At 46.8% G+C, this 16785-nt stretch overlaps 5 protein-coding genes across 5 annotated transcripts in view; 1 reads left to right on the top strand and 4 right to left on the bottom strand.

Moving 5' to 3' along the window:
• The window catches only part of F5Y00DRAFT_268510 (uncharacterized protein), a gene marked incomplete at both ends in the record, with an annotated part of 1906 nt that extends 721 nt beyond the window's left edge, over window positions 1-1185 (top strand). The window contains 2 exons of the mRNA XM_048012267.1: window positions 163-381; window positions 430-1185. Of these exons, the coding sequence (XP_047866315.1) occupies window positions 163-381; window positions 430-1185 (975 nt within the window). The remainder of the gene's footprint in view (window positions 1-162; window positions 382-429) is intronic.
• A 1212-nt stretch (window positions 1186-2397) lies between these two features.
• On the bottom strand, window positions 2398-5838 carry F5Y00DRAFT_268509 (phosphoribosyl transferase domain protein; the record flags this gene model as incomplete). The annotated part of the gene is made up of 2 exons (XM_048012266.1): window positions 2398-4113; window positions 4147-5838. The coding sequence occupies 2 exons, from the start codon at window positions 5836-5838 to the stop codon at window positions 2398-2400; spliced, it is 3408 nt and encodes a 1135-aa protein (XP_047866314.1).
• Window positions 5839-6854: 1016 nt separating this feature from the next.
• F5Y00DRAFT_260682 (uncharacterized protein) lies at window positions 6855-7998 on the bottom strand (the record flags this gene model as incomplete). The annotated part of the gene is made up of 2 exons (XM_048011057.1): window positions 6855-7723; window positions 7932-7998. The coding sequence occupies 2 exons, from the start codon at window positions 7996-7998 to the stop codon at window positions 6855-6857; spliced, it is 936 nt and encodes a 311-aa protein (XP_047866313.1).
• A 2401-nt stretch (window positions 7999-10399) lies between these two features.
• On the bottom strand, window positions 10400-11393 carry F5Y00DRAFT_233217 (uncharacterized protein). The gene has a single exon (XM_048007277.1). It carries the CDS (start codon window positions 11344-11346, stop codon window positions 10540-10542), a length of 807 nt encoding a protein of 268 aa, XP_047866312.1. The 5' UTR covers window positions 11347-11393; the 3' UTR covers window positions 10400-10539.
• A 521-nt stretch (window positions 11394-11914) lies between these two features.
• F5Y00DRAFT_268504 (uncharacterized protein) lies at window positions 11915-15850 on the bottom strand (the record flags this gene model as incomplete). Its single annotated transcript, XM_048012265.1, has 2 exons — window positions 13076-15850; window positions 11915-12948 (listed from the first exon to the last, which is right to left on the bottom strand). Exons 1-2 carry the CDS (start codon window positions 15777-15779, stop codon window positions 11915-11917), a joined length of 3738 nt encoding a protein of 1245 aa, XP_047866311.1. The 5' UTR covers window positions 15780-15850.
• Between the last annotated feature and the right edge of the window lie 935 nt (window positions 15851-16785).

Below are 16785 nucleotides of genomic sequence, written 5' to 3'. Positions count from 1 at the left end.
TTTTACCCTATTTTTTTTTTTTTTTTTTTTTTTTTTTGTTTTTTTTTTTTTTGTTTTTTTTTTATTTTTTTTTTTTTTTTTTTTAAAACCATTCAAAAACCCCCCCCCCCCCCCCCCCCCCCATCATTATATTATGGTCATCTATACTGACGGCAGATTTAGATATGGTGTTGGATAGATAAGGACTGGTCCAACCTGCGCATCTACACGTATTACCTCCCGATTTGGGTCTGCATCATCCTTTCAACTTTCATATATGTGGCTGTTGGCTACTATGTCTTTAAACAGCGCAATCAGCTGCGTAATTTATCTCTTAGCAATCCCGCTCAGGACCCCCCGGCGCCGCGTGACTCGGGCGAGAAGGTAAGTACTTTAATCGATGTATGGAGTTTTAAACCGTCTAAATGAGATTAACTAAAGGCTTAGCAGACGCTCTTCACGAACGCCGCTGTTATGGGCAGCATCAATCGAGAGGTCGTGCAGGTGACAACGGTGAACTCAACTACCGCATACTCTGTCAGCGGGCCATCGTTGACCGGTGCCACGCCTACTAATTGGTTTGACGGACCACTCGACGACAAGAATAATATGGATAGCCATCTGACACCTATATCGTCGCAAAATCCATACCACACCACGATCACACGCATCACCGCAGATCCGGCGCCGCGAGAAGGCCTCTGGGCGTGTGTCCGGGGGAATTTCCAGCGCTGGCGCAACCGTTTTAATCATATGGATCCGGTGAAGTTGGCTTACCTACGTACATCTTTCGTCTTCGCGATTAGTGTGTTCGTGACATGGACACCCAGCAGTATCAACCGCGTGCATGACCTCGTCTACGCTGAGAGCACTAGCTTCGCTCTGAACCTGGCCAGCGCCGTCGTGCTGCCTCTCCAAGGTGTTTGGAACTCCGTTATTTTCTTCTCAACTACTTGGTCCTCTTTACGTGAGGAAGTCCGTGCTCGCCTCGATTCGCGCAAGGGATTACCCCGCGGACACCATGACGCGGCGGCCGTGCGCAATGAGCGCGAACGCGAACGCGCCTTGGAGCTGTCGAGACGAAAGACTCAAGGACACACCGATGATGCTGGAAGTGATCTCAGCGCCCCGGGTTCACTCGGTGGTAACGCTGCGAGCGGCGGCACTGTTAGAGTCATGCGCGGCGGATCACTTAATAGTATATAACACTAGATACAGGACGAGGAGTACCTAAGTCATACTTGCAGGTATTCGACGGGCTAGTGCGAAAAGGTAAATGTGTCTACAGCACTTATTTGGTTACGCTAGGTGGATGGGCGGTAGTTGGTTTGTTGGTTAAGAAGTGCGTACCCAAGTCGCCAAGCTCGTCTTCGACAGTCATTTTCGCTTCTTGGTCTGGTTTGGAACTTGGAGGTTTGGATAAAGGTGCTTGATTAAGGCAGGTCTACATGGAAGCTCACTTGAGTGTAGGATATACCATTCTATACATGACTCCTGCGAGAGTTGTTGAATACAATTAACCAACCTAATCTGTAATCATATGTATGTGTAAAGTTGTCGCTATTAGTGTTGGCTTTCGCTTCCTCCTCTGGGTGCGAGTAGGCGAAAGCTAGCACTAATAAGCCAAATGCTCATAATCCACCGTTGTTGAAGGGCAGCAAATCGAAAAGATTCCGATATTCTATCACCCGTCTACATTATGAATTTCATAGCCTACCCCTGCACAATAAACTTGATGAGTAGGTACCCAACCCATTAAGTGAGTTAATCGTGCCTAAAGTGAATGGCATGTCCTAGTTGACGAAAGTATGGTTGTACAATAACGGATGAATACCTAAACCACGAATAGCTGCTTGGTACTACTCTCGTAATGGGTGGTATGTGTAACAGGTACCTATGTAGTCCCTATCTTATTTAGATGTGATAGGTACCTAAAGGGATGCGCGACGAGTCGTGGCTTGCTCTCATGCCAATAAGTCTGTTGACTTACAGTACATGTTAGGAGGTACCTAAGGCAGGGCTTCATGATGCTCTCACGATTTGCTTCTTTCTTCTAGCTCATATAATATCGTGTTACTTTAAATGCAAGATCTTGGGCGCCTTTCTTGGCGAAGAAAATTGGCCGTATCATAAAGTAAATGGGTGTGCACAAGGATGGCGAGAAGAATGGTGACCGCTAAGACGTAGCGGTATTTAAGCCCCCCAGCGTTTCCCCCCAGACATTATGTAGAGGCCCGCGTTTACCAGCTGGGTGTAGCTTCTATTCAATCCGATGATAGCTTAACGTTCGCCATAAATAGACACCTACTAAGAGATGTTCGTACATATTTCAAGATTTAGAGATACATCAGCGAGGGAATAGCGCACTACTGATCACTTCCATGTCATGGTTTGTTCTATCGATTCCTCGCCCCCCTCTTACGCACCATCATAAACTAGAAGACTTTGAATATTGACTGTTCCAAACCCACGCTGGCGTAACACTTCCCGGCCACGATGAGCAGGGAACTCGGCCACAACCATGATGCTGATATTCTCGGCTTTAATACCAGCTTCGTTCAATAACTGTAATGTCCCGCAAAGCGTTTCCCCCGTGGCAAGTACGTCGTCTATTACTACTACTGACACGCCCCTGGGGATCGCGTCCCGCTCCATTTCGATCCTCTTCTCGCCCGTATTGTTGGATGTTGAAGACGAAATATGCGATGTGGACTTGGCAATGGAAATGGTAGGCGGGGGAAGCTTCCCGGCTTCGCGGATTAGCGCCAAGGGTACGTCGACCTGCGTAGCCAACGCCGACGCGAAGATAAAGCCGCCAGCCTCGCAACTCACCATCGCAGAAACATTAGCCCAATCGCCAGTGAAGTGAGTTTGAAGCAGAGATGTGCATAAGGTCAGGCCACCGGGCTGCTGCGAGATATCTAGCACATGACGGAACTTGATACCTCGGCGTGGAAAGTCAGGTACCGGGCGCACCATATTGGCTAGACGCTGTAGGTCTTCATGAAAAAACGGAAGCAGGGTCCGTTCTACAAAATTTTTGATTATCTCATCTCCAGCCATGTTATTGTTGAAGATGAAGTTAGGACGGTAATTGCTAGTCTTTTCACCACCACCAGGTCCAGCGCCTTGACTCCCTCCGCGAGCCCGCCGCATCTCTTCGCTGGCTTGGACACGAACCTCGAGTAACCTGCTGTGTGGCACCAAATATGACAAGGTCGCAACAGGCGCTTCATCCCTCATCCCAGTGATTAGCAGTACATCAATTTCTTCAGCGCCGTGTACTACGTTTAAAAAATGTTCCCCTGGTAGCCGAGGCCGTCGCCGTGCCTGGTCTTTCCAAAACGCTGTCAATGCTGGCCTGTGCTGCTCCTTGTAAGCACGATCTAGAAGTAGGCGGTTTAGGTCAGCGCCACTCGCCGCGGCGTATTCTCGCTTGGTCGCATCGCTGATACTGACTGCACATGCTGCTAAGCCTTTGTCGTTGAGTTCGGAGACCCAGATGTCAGCGCAATAGTCTTTGCCAGCACAGCTTTCGCCTGTTACAAGGATGATAAGTCGAGGTTCCCTCGGTGCTTTCCGCAGCGGACAGGCGTAAGCTAGTATATTATACGGATCTAATTTTCGCTTCAGGTGGGCTAGGCGCGACCGGTTCGGTCCAAACGCCTTTGTAGCAAGGGCGGCGTCCCGGGGGTCCGGTCCGAGGTCAGCACCGTAAGCTCCACTACTCAAAGGCAACAGGTTGTTGGCGACGTTGTAAACCCACCGCACGGCAGCGCGGGCTGTTTCCGTCCCATCTTTATCACGCGGCCAGACTCCAGTTATCACACAGGCAAAGTCCCAGTCTCGGCAGCCGAAAGCGGTGGCATCGCTCTTAATGTCGCTCACAGCTTTACCACCATGTAGCAGATGGAGATAGCAAAGTGGGGATGGACGAGTTTCAATAGCCATTACCAAGATGTCAAAAATGTTCGCTTCCCCGATATCATTTAAGAATAAGCATCGCTTGAACGAGGAGGTCTTGCCGCCGCCGTGCCCACCATGCATCCCGGACATATACATCTCCGTCTCGAATAAACCAACGCCGTCTACTTTCTTCAAATTATCCTCCGGTCCTAGTATTTCCCTAATCGACTTGAGCGTGGGTGTAAGCGTTTCTAAGGTAACCATAGTAGTCGAAGATTCGAACATAGTTACACCAAGATGCAGTTGGTTAGCATCCCAGTACAGATATGCGTCAGCCGAAAAGTTCCGAGGAAGATCTCTAGCGACGAGCTTATCAAAATTGCTAAGTTTTCGTCGCGCCTCAATATTATCTTTCAGGGGGAAAACCCAGTTTCTAGTCCAATAGGTTGGAGCTGCGTGGGCCCTGAAGATCACGCTGATCACGATGCCGAAGTTGGTGCCCGCGCCTTTTATTGCCCATAGCAAATCGGCCTCGTTTTGCGGGCGTACGGCGTCGGCTGGCCGGTATTGGCTTGGCACATGGCCAACGTAGAGTACTTGGCCGGAATCGACGCTGACCACTACGGCACCGATGATAGCGTCACACGCGAGCCCATGTAACCTAGCTAGGTGCCCGATGCCGCCTTGTAACCACAGCCCGGCGCCTACGCTTGGGCGGGCCCCTAAGGGCACTGTTAAGCCCGCCTCCATGGTCTTATTGATAATATCCCCCGTCTTACAGCCCGCTTCGGCGACGACGAAAGAACTTAAACCAGATTCCTCGCCCTCCTTAGTCTCCCCAGTCGTGTGAATGTGAATTTTGTTAAAGGCAGTCATGTCCACCGAGACTACACCAAACTGGAGACAGTGGCCACTATGACCCCCGCTAAGAACGGTCAGGCCTACTGTGTGCTTCAACGCCCATTGAACGCAGTGTTGAACGTGTCGGATCTCTGTCGGCCGCATAATTGAAGCGGGACGGTGGAAGTTAGCCTCTCGGTTCTTAACTATCCTATCCCCCTTCACTAATGGCACATGCGCTGTCAATTCTGCTAAAGATGTCCCATGTCGGTTGAAGGCCACCATAACGTCGGGCGAGCTGAACAAGAGATATCCTGCGTGGGCTTCGTCGCGACGACCTAACATACGACACACCTTACGCCACTCGGCTTTGACAGCCGTATCCACATCTTGAATAACATACCCCACGACGAAAGCAGCGAAAAGGTCTACTGTTTCGTCATCGTCGGCCACGCTGATGACCCCAGCGGGGTAAGAAGCCGTCCGATGGCATACCAAGCCAGCGAGGTCGAGGGTCTCGTCATGGTGGAAAACTACTACCATTGCTCCTTCTTGCTGCTTATCTAGCAATCTCAGCCCCTGTTCAATGAACTTATGGTGAGGCTTCATGCCGTACATGCTATGACAAAAAAGCACGACGTCGTATTTGTTATCATCGTCCGCATCCGTTCTGGCAAGCCGCCCAATGCGATCATCTAGAACGAATGGGACTTTATGGATATTAGGCAAGCCTCCGAGGTTTGGCAACGGGGAGTCTGTCTTCGCGGGAGAATTAAACCATTCTTCCAATCTGGCGGCGAACAAGTTGTTAGGCTCAAAAGCATCGTATTTTTTTACCTTCTGCCTCATAAGGCTAGGTAAATATCCAAGTATACTCTTCGGCCCGGGCCCGATTTCTAAGACTGAAATGTTAGCACGCGAGTTAAAGAGTGGTGTTAGTAGCTGAGACAATTGAGGAATAATAAAGTCTCGGTATATCGTCCACCCCAAGCCTTGTATTATAATATCGAAGCCAGCACCGTACTGCGCATCAGATAACGGCTGTGTCGGACATGAAGCCATTTCTGCCGCTCTCTGTCTAAGGGCCCCTTTAAGGGTGTGGATAGTAGCCATATCGGTTCAGCGTGAGTGCATTTCGTGGATGAAGGTGATGATGAGTGTTAGAAACAAAGACTTGCACAGTTATATACCAGAAATACGTTGTAGTTCAGATGGTGAGCACCCCGCACTCTGGTTTCCGTTTGATTACAGTTGTATTCTATCACATTTAGTGAATGATTGAAATTTGATCTGATGTTTGACTATTTTACTATGACCTTTGCGGGTTTGTGGTAGAGGGGAAGCAGTAGAAGCAAGCTCCTGACGCGCGGTGCCTTAAAACGGTATTATCGATGCGAAGCTGGCGTATAAGATAGGGGTCTCACATACGGAGGTCTAGGAACTATATGCGTACCTCACAAGTCAACGTAGTAACAGTATACAGAAATATATAATGTGAAACTATCATAGAGCTGTAATATACACTTATTACTACCCGGAGGTATTATTATTGAGAAACGAGCGCCGTAGATTCTATACAAGATCTCTCATCGCGATGATTGCTTATCTCATTGCTGCCTGCGCTCAAGCCTCTAATCCGCAGGGTACGTGTAGGAGTTGATTAATAAAGTAATTGGCCTAATAATTAATTGCGTCATCCGCGAATCACACTGGTGAATCTAACGGAGCAATGCATTAATAAGTATTAATGTTATGAATTATCACCTGGTATCCTGGCTCGCTACAATAGGGAAATTTTTAACTGTACGCACGAGAGCTCGGATGGATAACCATTGACCAATCGAGTCGCGCAAGGCCATTACATTTCAACCAAATGATATGCAAATTTACTTAAGATTGAGATAGACTGGTGCGTATATTACTAGTTAAGTCTCGAATCAATATATTTAGACTTTAGTTTAGGTATGTATCAGGTACTCCATCTTAAGCTGGCTTCCCAATCCCGCGTATAATTCGGGCATCAACTCCTATTCTCAACTGAAGGTTATATCCGTTATTTCATTCCTCGTTAAACAGCATCGTTTCTATAAGTGTTAAACAGGCCAAATTCTTTCCTTCAACCTCGAATATCAGGGCTTGGTTCCCGGGTCATCGATCCGGACCACTACCTGCTCGTTGTCGGCAGTATAAGCAAGCCAACTGAAGCGCGTCCCGGTACGATTGACATATTCCTGCCACGCACGATGTTCGTCGTGTTCCCAGCCGGGGAAGTTAAAATACTCGTCGAATATTACAATTGACCCGGCCACTAGACGTGGTCCGCAGTGCTCTAATACGGTCACTGCTGAGGAGTACAGGTCGCTGTCGATGTGGAGCAGGGCGATGGGTCCGGGATGCTCAGCAAGGAAGGGCGCTAATGTCTTGTCAAACCATCCGACCACTAATTCGGCGCCGGGTACCTCAGGTGGGGCTTCCACGGCGAAGGCCCCGGGGCGGATCACCCAACGCCAAGCCTCCGGAAGACCTTCAAAAGAGTCGAACCCGTAGACTCCGCCAGACCGACTGGCCGCAATTTTCCGGAGAGTGGAGCCTTGGTACACCCCGAATTCAAGAGCCATGCCTTCTTTCGGGGCCTCATCGAGACCATGTCGTAAAGTTTCGTATTTATCGTAGTAAGGCATCGCATCGGGGAAGTTCTCGTTGACAAACCGCGCACTCGAGCTTGCTGCGTCGCGCCATGCAGCCTCGTATATGTCTCGCCTGTTACGATGATCGGCCTTGTTCCGGTTTTCAAGTATATTGTCAAGACGTGCGGCAAGCCACCCTTCATGTTTCTCGAACCGTGCGTCAACGCGGCTCTGGACGGTTTCATCGACCACCGTGGCTACGTACGTACGTAGACGCGACCATAGCCTAGTTCCGAGTGATACCCGGACACGAGGAGGGGTGGCTACAATGTCATGTTGCTTCGTGGATGCGGTATGATTTGCATGATTTGCTGCAATTTCTTTTAGTAATAGGAAAACTAGCTGGAAACCAAGTTACTAATGGGGGAAACAATACGGTCGCTGGCTAATAGCACAACTTCTTTCGCCTCACAGGTTAGGAGACGTCTTTGTACAACCCTCATTTTATCTCCCCCGGGTATAAACTGATACCCTATTGTGTAGTATTTTGAACATCCATCCAAGCAACAACTCACTTACCAGCTATTAAACTACTGGATCGAGATGCATCGGCTGCGGCCGTCTGCTGTGTTACCGGAGGACGCATTGTGTCGAGTAGCACATGCAAATATAGTTCTTGTAGACTGCTGTTTAAAGTATTCGAGTTGGGAGGAAGGTTACAGAATAAGGCAGTGTGATTGATCACCTTGGAAATCATTTTGCTACGTCTCTCAGCCCTAATATAAGTCCTCATACAGCCGCCTAATACTTCAACTTATCCTATAGTATTTTAACGAGCTTAATTAGTCCGAGTTACGACCGCGCTATCTGATGAATGTACAGAATGCAGTCGTCGATGACGAAAGGTACGGCAGCTGGATTAGGGGTCATACAACGGCAATCTACCATAATGATAACTATACAAAGCAAAGTACACTTGGAGAACATGTGTAAGGATGTAGGCCATCGTTTGTATTGCCGATCCATACACGACGTGATAACCGGCGTGGGGGTAACAGAATACGGATGGTAGACATAGGTAGTCCGTAACATGAACTCGCTCCCCGAATGCGACTCACACGAAGGAGTAACAGAGGCGGTTAGGTAGATCAACATATGTTTTATTGGATGGGAGTTACGAGTTACCAATCGGAACTTACCCCGTAGTTCAGCATGATGCCCGCCGCACGTCGCATACTGCATTCTTCAACGGAGCGTTTGCAACGCAGTTTCTTTCCTTTCCCTAGAGAATACTATATAGGTAGTATCTTTCTTCATATCATCAACCTTATTCGATGCATGCAAGTTGAGGTAGGTATCCAAACTTATAATGCATCATCAGTGGTACGATTGAAGTGGTTGTGGTTTTGTCATTTAGGATAAAGTCATCTTCATATTCGGTACGATGCGCGGGGAATGCGATGCAACTCTCGTTTCGTATGATGCATAACATATTGATAATCAGAGAACTTAGTAACTTGTAACTAAACTACTACCATCTTAACATTTCATAGATATCCACCGATATAGTTAACATTTCCAAGACATGTTCGGGTTCTAGAGGATCTCTTAGCAAATATACAGCATGAATATGATATAACCTAAATATCTAACTAATGTCAGTTGTAACCTTACTCCCCTACAGAGATAGGGACTTATATTGAAATCTCATATCTGAAGTTTAACAGGTTCTTCGTGTAGGTACTACTCACGTCTTAAATATGATAGGTACTTGCTATACTAATATCATCTCGAAGAATAAAGGTCAGGTTTAAATTATAAATCTGAATATATTATTATGCGATTTGACTTTCCCGTTCCCTTTCCTGTGCACCCAGTCGTCCGCTTGGAAGACTTGCGCCGCGAGCATGCTTAAAAAGTGGTTTTAGTATCTATTGTGCACGATATATTCAGTCGTGAATAGTAATCCTCGGATTTCCAATTAAGGCAGTACCAACTTTTAGACGACCATGGATCCCTAAAGACGGGGAAATCCTTTGAACAAGAGAGTTGGTGGAAAGATTACCATACATGAAGACCTGCATAGAATCCTATTTGAAACTTATTGGTACCGTAGCTTCTAACCGGGATAACCCAATAACGGAGATAACACCGCATGCAGCATTACGACGATATATATCTCTTACTAAGTATGAATAAATCTTACAGCCTTAACATCAGGTACTTGTTTTAAATAAGAGGCATGCAAAATCATTTAACCGAATATTTTCAAAACATGGATGTCACCCCAGATGACGAGGCATGGAATTCACTCCCTACATCAACAATGAGTGGGTGCACATATTGATTGCTTCGTATCTATATGCACACGATTCTAGTTGTGACTCATAATCTCCTATGTTTGATAACGGCGTGAAAGATGACTTGGACACAGATGATGAGGGAAATCCTGGCAAGCGATATAGGAAATTCATCCCCCGACTTCGCTATAGATCGACCGTAGTATAATCTGATCGTATGATTGTATCTGTATATGAATTATAATATCGATCAATTACCTACCTGAGCAACTCCTACTTCTACTCGACTCGTGCCGGGTTTATTCAAGGAGCTTGCTTCAACTTTTGACTAGGCCTCAAGTCGAAAACATCCCGAGAAAGGAGATATCCCTATTATCAGCAACAGCCCTCTTCCTACTATAAAGGGATGATGGCGGGGTTACCTACCACCTGCACTTCCAAGAAAAGGAGACGATACCTGGACTACCTACGCAGCCACTTATACTATATATTCCCTTGCCTCTACCCACTTCGGTCTTCTTTCGGAGAAACCATGATTTAGTTGAAACTAATGCGATTAAGAGGCGTTCACGTAATCAAGGAATCGCCTCGACTGCTTCTTTAGGTAGATCTCGTTACCTTTTTGGCATCTAGGGTCATGGTAATATAAGTCCTTGATCACAGCTACTCGCTTTTAGCACGCCTTCTTTATTACGAAACGTTCGTAACTAGATTGGCAGCGTGTATAAGCAACACAGCAGTTGAGTTGTCCGAGATAACCTCCTAACGCCTTCTAATAATCTTGCGGCGATCAACTCTTGATGTTAATAATTATGACCTTATGGACACCTAGGAACAGGGTAATAAAAGCTATCATTGAAGACCTTGCCGAGTTATTCGGAACATGGTTATTGTATTGGCCCAATGTTCCGCCTCATCCTTAGTCGTGCAGGTGAAGGATGCATCGACCACCAGATCTCATCTAAGTTCCCAGTCTCCTCAATTGGCTCTTTCTGACGTTGTTCGGCCGACTGATCAAGTTCGGTCGCCTGAAGAACACTCCGCGTAATACGTCGTAGCGGTGTCCCCATATCAAGGACGGTGAATAGTGACTCTACCAATACCTCAGCTGCAATCTTAAAAACCGGCTTGAACCATGCGGTCTCTTCATGATCTTCCTCTAGCCCAGACTCACTGTGAGCCGAAACTGCTAAGAGGAACGGCGCCCGGGCTCTCCAAAAACTACTCGTCTCATCGGTCGTTGACGCTTCATTCTCGAAAGACTCGACTGCTTCAGGAGACGCGCAGAAGAAAACGTCCCAACACAGCCCAGGGTCTAGGCTAGGCCTCAGAGCGGCATACTTCGCTCGGAGTGAATCTGCACTAGCAACTGTGGTAAGAGTCCCACCATCTAGGGGAACTTCTTCTACCCATTGAATCTCAAACTTTGCTCTGGCCTCGTTGAAATCGTCCGGGAGCAAAACCCCTTCTTCTTGCGCCTGGGTAATAGCACGCGTGAAAGGTAACTCGACAATCCGTTTGAACTGCTTCTGAAACTCAGTCCAGCGATCGTTGTCATTATCGCCGCCAAAGCAGGCGGCGCGGAAAGCAACAAAACCCCAACGTTGACCGTAGAAATGCTTTCTCCAAATTCTAAGCCAATCCGGTGGAGAGAGAACGGCTTTTTGGACGTCAGCTTTTGCTACTTCTGCCATTGTGCGAAAAAAAGGGGGCGGGGGGGAGTATAACACAGATTATTGGAGTTATTAGAAAGAGACCATGGTGGGGCTTCGAACTCGACTCTATGTATTATTAGGAGATATTTACATGTGAAGGTCCCTAGCACCGTATTCGAAAGTCATCCTTTTTTATTAATACTGTATCAGCTACCTGCTAAGCTAAAATTTGGATAGTGGCTCGTACGCTAAGTTTAGGTGGCTTACCACTGTATTTATAGCGGCATTAGCCACTACAGCTTAAGTAATACCGTGCGGTTCCTTTTCACTCACACGTTGTTTACCAAGACCAGATGTCCAAGACTTTTGGCCCGGACCTTCGTACAAGTAATAGTTAACATCTTTGGCAGTTCAAGATAGCTCTTGGTAGTGTGGTCAATCTGACATGATCTTGGACGTTGTGCATAGGAGGTAGGCATTGGATCTACAATCTCTCACGATAGCTTCAACCTTTGCTATCAATCAATACCTCTCAACATAATCATAAGATAGGGAAAATAAACCAAAGCTCCTATTTCCAAACCCCTACGCGGCTCTTAAGAGGTACCTAAGTCTCAACATCCGACTTATTATTAAAAGAGACCATTGATAATACCCTCGCCGGAAAGCCTCCGAAGAACTTTCTGACTTGCGATTTGGTCTTGCCTTGAGTTTTTAGTGGCGATTTTGATGCCTGCGGGGTTGTAGCCGTATCGTGGGGGTCCCTGGTAGCCCTACCAGCACGTCTAGGCGTCTTAGATGCCCATCCCCGATTTACCCGGAACGGGCGTTCTCGGTTCGCGGCTTCGTGCGCTGTTGAGATGTCATTTCTGACCGTCTTGAGGTTTGCGCCGAAATGCTTTAAACCATACAACTGAGAAACGAGGTTCTCCACACCAGCTTCGTTGAGGACTTGGTATTGCAACTGGTACTTGTTGTCCATATTGCGCGTTAGAATGTCCACGAGCTCCTCATGCATTCGGCGATCTTCCAACAGGTCGTCCAGGCGTTTTCTATTTCCGCCAACCTGGACCTTCATCTCTTCGTCTTTGATAAGCATGTCCAGATACTCAAGCGTCGCATCGTTGTAGGGGGTGATGGAGTACTTCTTGAGGAAAACACCGAACCTCGCGGATGCATTCTGAAGTTTCGCATGCTCCTCTTTATATTCGGCGATGAGATTATTCAGGTTTTCGATTACCCTTTCTCTTAGAGTTACGTCGTCAGCGTTTGCTTGGATCTGTCGTTCGACTTCGGTATCCGTCACTGTGGCCATGTATTCCTCCAGTTCAAATCTGACGTGGAGGTGCGATTGCCAATGATGGGTACATTTCCGGCAGTAATTACTGCCAGCAAACGCAGCACATCCGATGAGACTAGGATGAGCTACTTGATCAACCTCAACGTCGTCGAGAAAGCAGATAGAATGGCAGTGTGTCTTGTATACAGTGGCAATAACGCCTCCACCATCGTCCCTGAGCTCAATGCAGTCCTTTTCCTTACAGACGGTCCGTGGCATATCGAGCGGTTTGGAACGTAGATGTTTCTTCTCTATATAAAGCCGCTCTCTAAGCTTTTCTCCCGTGATACGGCTATCCGTCACTATGGAAGTTCGGGTCAGCAAACGCTTCAATTAAAACGTCCCGTAGTTTATGTATATTCCAAGCATAGTAGGTTATCTTAAACGAGAGATGGAATTTCAATATGGAAATAAATAAATACTACCAACATTCTTTAATCTTATCTACCAACATAGAAATGTTAGCCTTGATGAGCGCTGACATCTCGGCCATTGGCTTGGTCAAGCTTGCTATCAGTTGCCTTGCTCCGTTAAGGCTTATGGTACTTTGAACTTTATGGGGGGTCTTGGACTTGAAATAGTCAATGAGACGCAGTGACTCCGTCCTCGAATGTTCCCAACTGCGTCGGAAGTCCTCCTCGTTCTCCATCACAGTCCCGTTCTTGAATGCAGCAAGATAACGGAAGCTCTCCGAGTCGAAGCAATAGGTCGTATGAGTTGTCAAAGACAGGCCAATATCGGAGTGATTTTGTATAAGAGTGCTTAACGGCCCAAATGTATCACCGGGAGTGTAGTTCGAGATTCGCGTGTTGGTGAAGCCAAAAGCCATGTTGCTTGCCGCCGAACGGTGGAGATGCGTTAACAATTCTTTCATGCAAAAGTTGAAGGTAACGGTTAATCTCGCATTGTTCGACTTTACCAGTATGAGTATGCCGTGCAAGTGATCATAACTACTTAAAGTTGACAGTATATCAGCCATGTTTTTCTTGTCGTATTGAATCCCCCGCGTATCCCCAATACCGGGTGTGTCAATCAGTCTGATTGTACGCTTGCCAATAGTGATAGGATAAACGGTGGTTCGCTGTGTAGCTGACGCTCCCTTGCTGCCGTCGTGTTCATCATCCCTCGCACCGACCTGTATTTTGATCTGCTCAATAGCTCCGTCTGGTCGGTTTCTGTCCATGATCTGTGTGGAGAATGAACATGGTATAACCCAATGGAGTCCCTCTTCTGCTTTGGCTTCGTCCAGTGTCTTGAACGTCAAGTAATTGACAAAGGCGTTGATGAATGTCGATTTCCCCACACCAGTCTCGCCTAGAATCAGAATGTTTATATTTTCCGAGTCTCCCAGGTTCTTCAGTTGCGATAAAACGTGCTGGGGATTGCACTTTTCGAATGATCCACCATGACTTGGGTGATCACACCTGAAGCTGAAGTTTTCATACGAACTGCGTCCGCAATCACAGTATATGTACTTATCGGTAAACCCGAACTCAACAGGGGTACGGCAGTTAAAACATTTCCATTCACAGATGCGGCTTCGACTGCAGCTTTGGCTGGGACAAGGCATAGTAACCAGTCGCCTCTTCAGTGGTCTCTTGATATCTCGGTCCTCGAGGGTGTTTGTCGCATACTGAACAAAGCACTGCTTTACGAGCCAAGTCTGTTCCTCAAGAACATCACCGGAGACCAAGTCCCCTTTCTCGTAGAAGGAGATATACGCATAAGGTGAAACATTTCCTACTGCGTCATCGTCGGATATGATATACAGGGTATCGGGGCTTTGATGACCCAGTAAATCTTGGAATATGGTCGCATTTTTATTCCAAGACTTGCTATCGTTCAGAGCCGTATCGGTAAACGAGAATACATAGGCGTCCTTATTGCCGATTAAATCGATGATTGGGTCTTCAGTGTTGGTGTAGGTCGCACCCATACGAGTAGCTTCAAGTATAAATTTGATTTTAGCAACGTGTCGGTCAGTTGTGTTGGCTAGAGTAACGGGTGATGTTTCATTGCTGGTGTAGGCGGCATAGAGATCCCGGAGAAGACTCTCCTTATCCTTCCCACTCCGTACACTCACGAGAGCCTCCGAGTACGCTTGCTCAAAGCTCTGGAACGCGCATTTTAGATTGGATACCTTCGATTCTACTTCCTTCCGAAGGCGTTCGGAAGAGTACTTCGGATGCTGTGAAATATATTCATAGTTCTTGTGGAGTTTCTGATAAGACTGAGAAAAGTCGTCGAATAGGTGAACTAAAAGATTCTCAGTTTCCAAGCTGATAGGAGTCATGGCTGCCCCAAAACGTTCTTCAGACTCCGCGATCATTCCGAGAAAGCTAATTGGAAGTAGCGTGTACGTAATCGGTCGCCCCCTATTGGAATATTCCTTTTCAATGCGCATAGGAATAAGGCTCAGTTCAGAGCGTGCCTTCTCTAAAGTTTCCACCATGACACCACATTCAGCTGATACGTCACTGTATGTTGTGATTTCCAGTGGCATATCTTTATCTGTTGGGCCATGGGTGAAGCTATCCTGTGCTATGGGTGTATCTGATTCAATGGCTGATTTGAAATTGGAAATCTTGGTTCGAAATTGAGCCTCCACTACTGTGTGGTCTGCAGAGCTGCTAACTGCATGTTGTACTGAAACAATGCTTTGGATACCCCACTCGATTCCGACGACGAAATGTGTAGCGTCTAAGTCCGTTAAGGCCTCCCAGTCTATGGCTGCTTGATTCCGAAGGTGCACTACATTGAACTTTTCCCGTGCTGAGATAACTTTGTGATGAATAGCGGCGTGCAGTATATCATCTCTCTGCTGTGGGACATCGAGATACATGCTAGCTCCTTTCGGCTTTATGAGCTTAGCAAGAATACTCGCACCTAGGTCGGCGCCAATGTTCAGGAGATTGAACTTGGCCTGATAGGAACCATGGAAGATGACGTTGACTTCGGGTAGTTGATTCGTGGGAATCGCAGATGACGCCTTGAATATTTCGCCACCTTCCCTCAGTAAGGACTGAGAGAGAAATTGGTCGGTTCTGGCATCGTAGAGCGTTCCAAAAGGAACTTGCTCCCCCAAGGCAGGTCGCAATAGCTGCCCGTTGTTGTTCGCATTCACGACGCGCATGTTGCTCGTCTTGGCCCCCAGTAGACCATTAGTTGAGACGAGAACAAAGTGATGGTAGATGAGATGGTGGGAGAGATTACTCGATGTTTCAAATTTAGAGTAATCTAAATTTAAGGTATCAAAGCAGAATATGTAACTTTACATTTATATCTGTGGTCACTAAACTAGTATGAAAATTAAGAGGTATGAGATGGTGCTGTCGGGGCATGCAAGATCTTACACGAAGCCTACCATGGCTAAAACTTTCTAAAAACCATAATTTCTATTCTCGAACCTATAAGATTTCGTTCCATTAGGTGCATATGTACGCAGATGTTTCCGTTTCTTCTCGACCCACCTCGTGATAGCTATAATACGACAACAGCCTCACAACCCATTCACTTAAGCGCCTATTATACTTGATACTACCAATTATTCGCTGGTGTCAAATGCCAACACTGCAAGCTACCTCCTATGCAATTCGAGATCCAAGGTAAAACAATACACACGCCGAATAGAGATTCGTTATTCGCTGCCTTTACCAATTTTCTACAACAAATGGCGCCATAAATGTTGGGGATGATAGCGAATTGGAACGAGTGAATTGACATCAGGCTTTCGGGAACGCGGGGAAATTGGATTTCATGTCCAAGGACGTCCAAGTGGTTCGAGGCTCTGCAGTCCACGTCAACAATAATATCATGTATTAGAAAAACGATTAATCAAATTAGGCTTCGGTGGCAACGCATGACACGCCATTCCACAATCATATCACTTGATTCGGTTTCTTGGTCCTATTGAACTATAGGATGGTGCAAGTAATACCTAAGGTACCTAACCAAGCATATCTAACTGTAAGGAAGACGGAAATCGGGGTTAATCGTAGGACGGTGCATACCTCTTAACCTCATTCCTTAATATGTAAATAAAGATGAAACCTTCGTCTCTTTTACTCTTCTTAGTTTTTACCCATATATTTGAGTATACGGAGTTGCTATGCCACCATCTTACTGTCATCATTTGTTTA

Source organism: Daldinia vernicosa, assembly GCF_022497035.1.
Source record: "Daldinia vernicosa strain CBS 139.73 unplaced genomic scaffold F5Y00scaffold_15, whole genome shotgun sequence".
In the NCBI taxonomy this organism is placed as follows: domain Eukaryota; kingdom Fungi; phylum Ascomycota; class Sordariomycetes; order Xylariales; family Hypoxylaceae; genus Daldinia; species Daldinia vernicosa.
The sequence above is the reverse complement of the archived record's forward strand: the minus strand, read 5'-3'. Positions and strand labels throughout refer to the sequence as shown.

Excerpts from the sequence above, each read along its gene's own strand:
- F5Y00DRAFT_233217 (XM_048007277.1), bottom strand. The coding sequence starts at position 11,346 with ATGGCAGAAGTAGCAAAAGCTGACGTCCAAAAAGCCGTTCTCTCTCCA.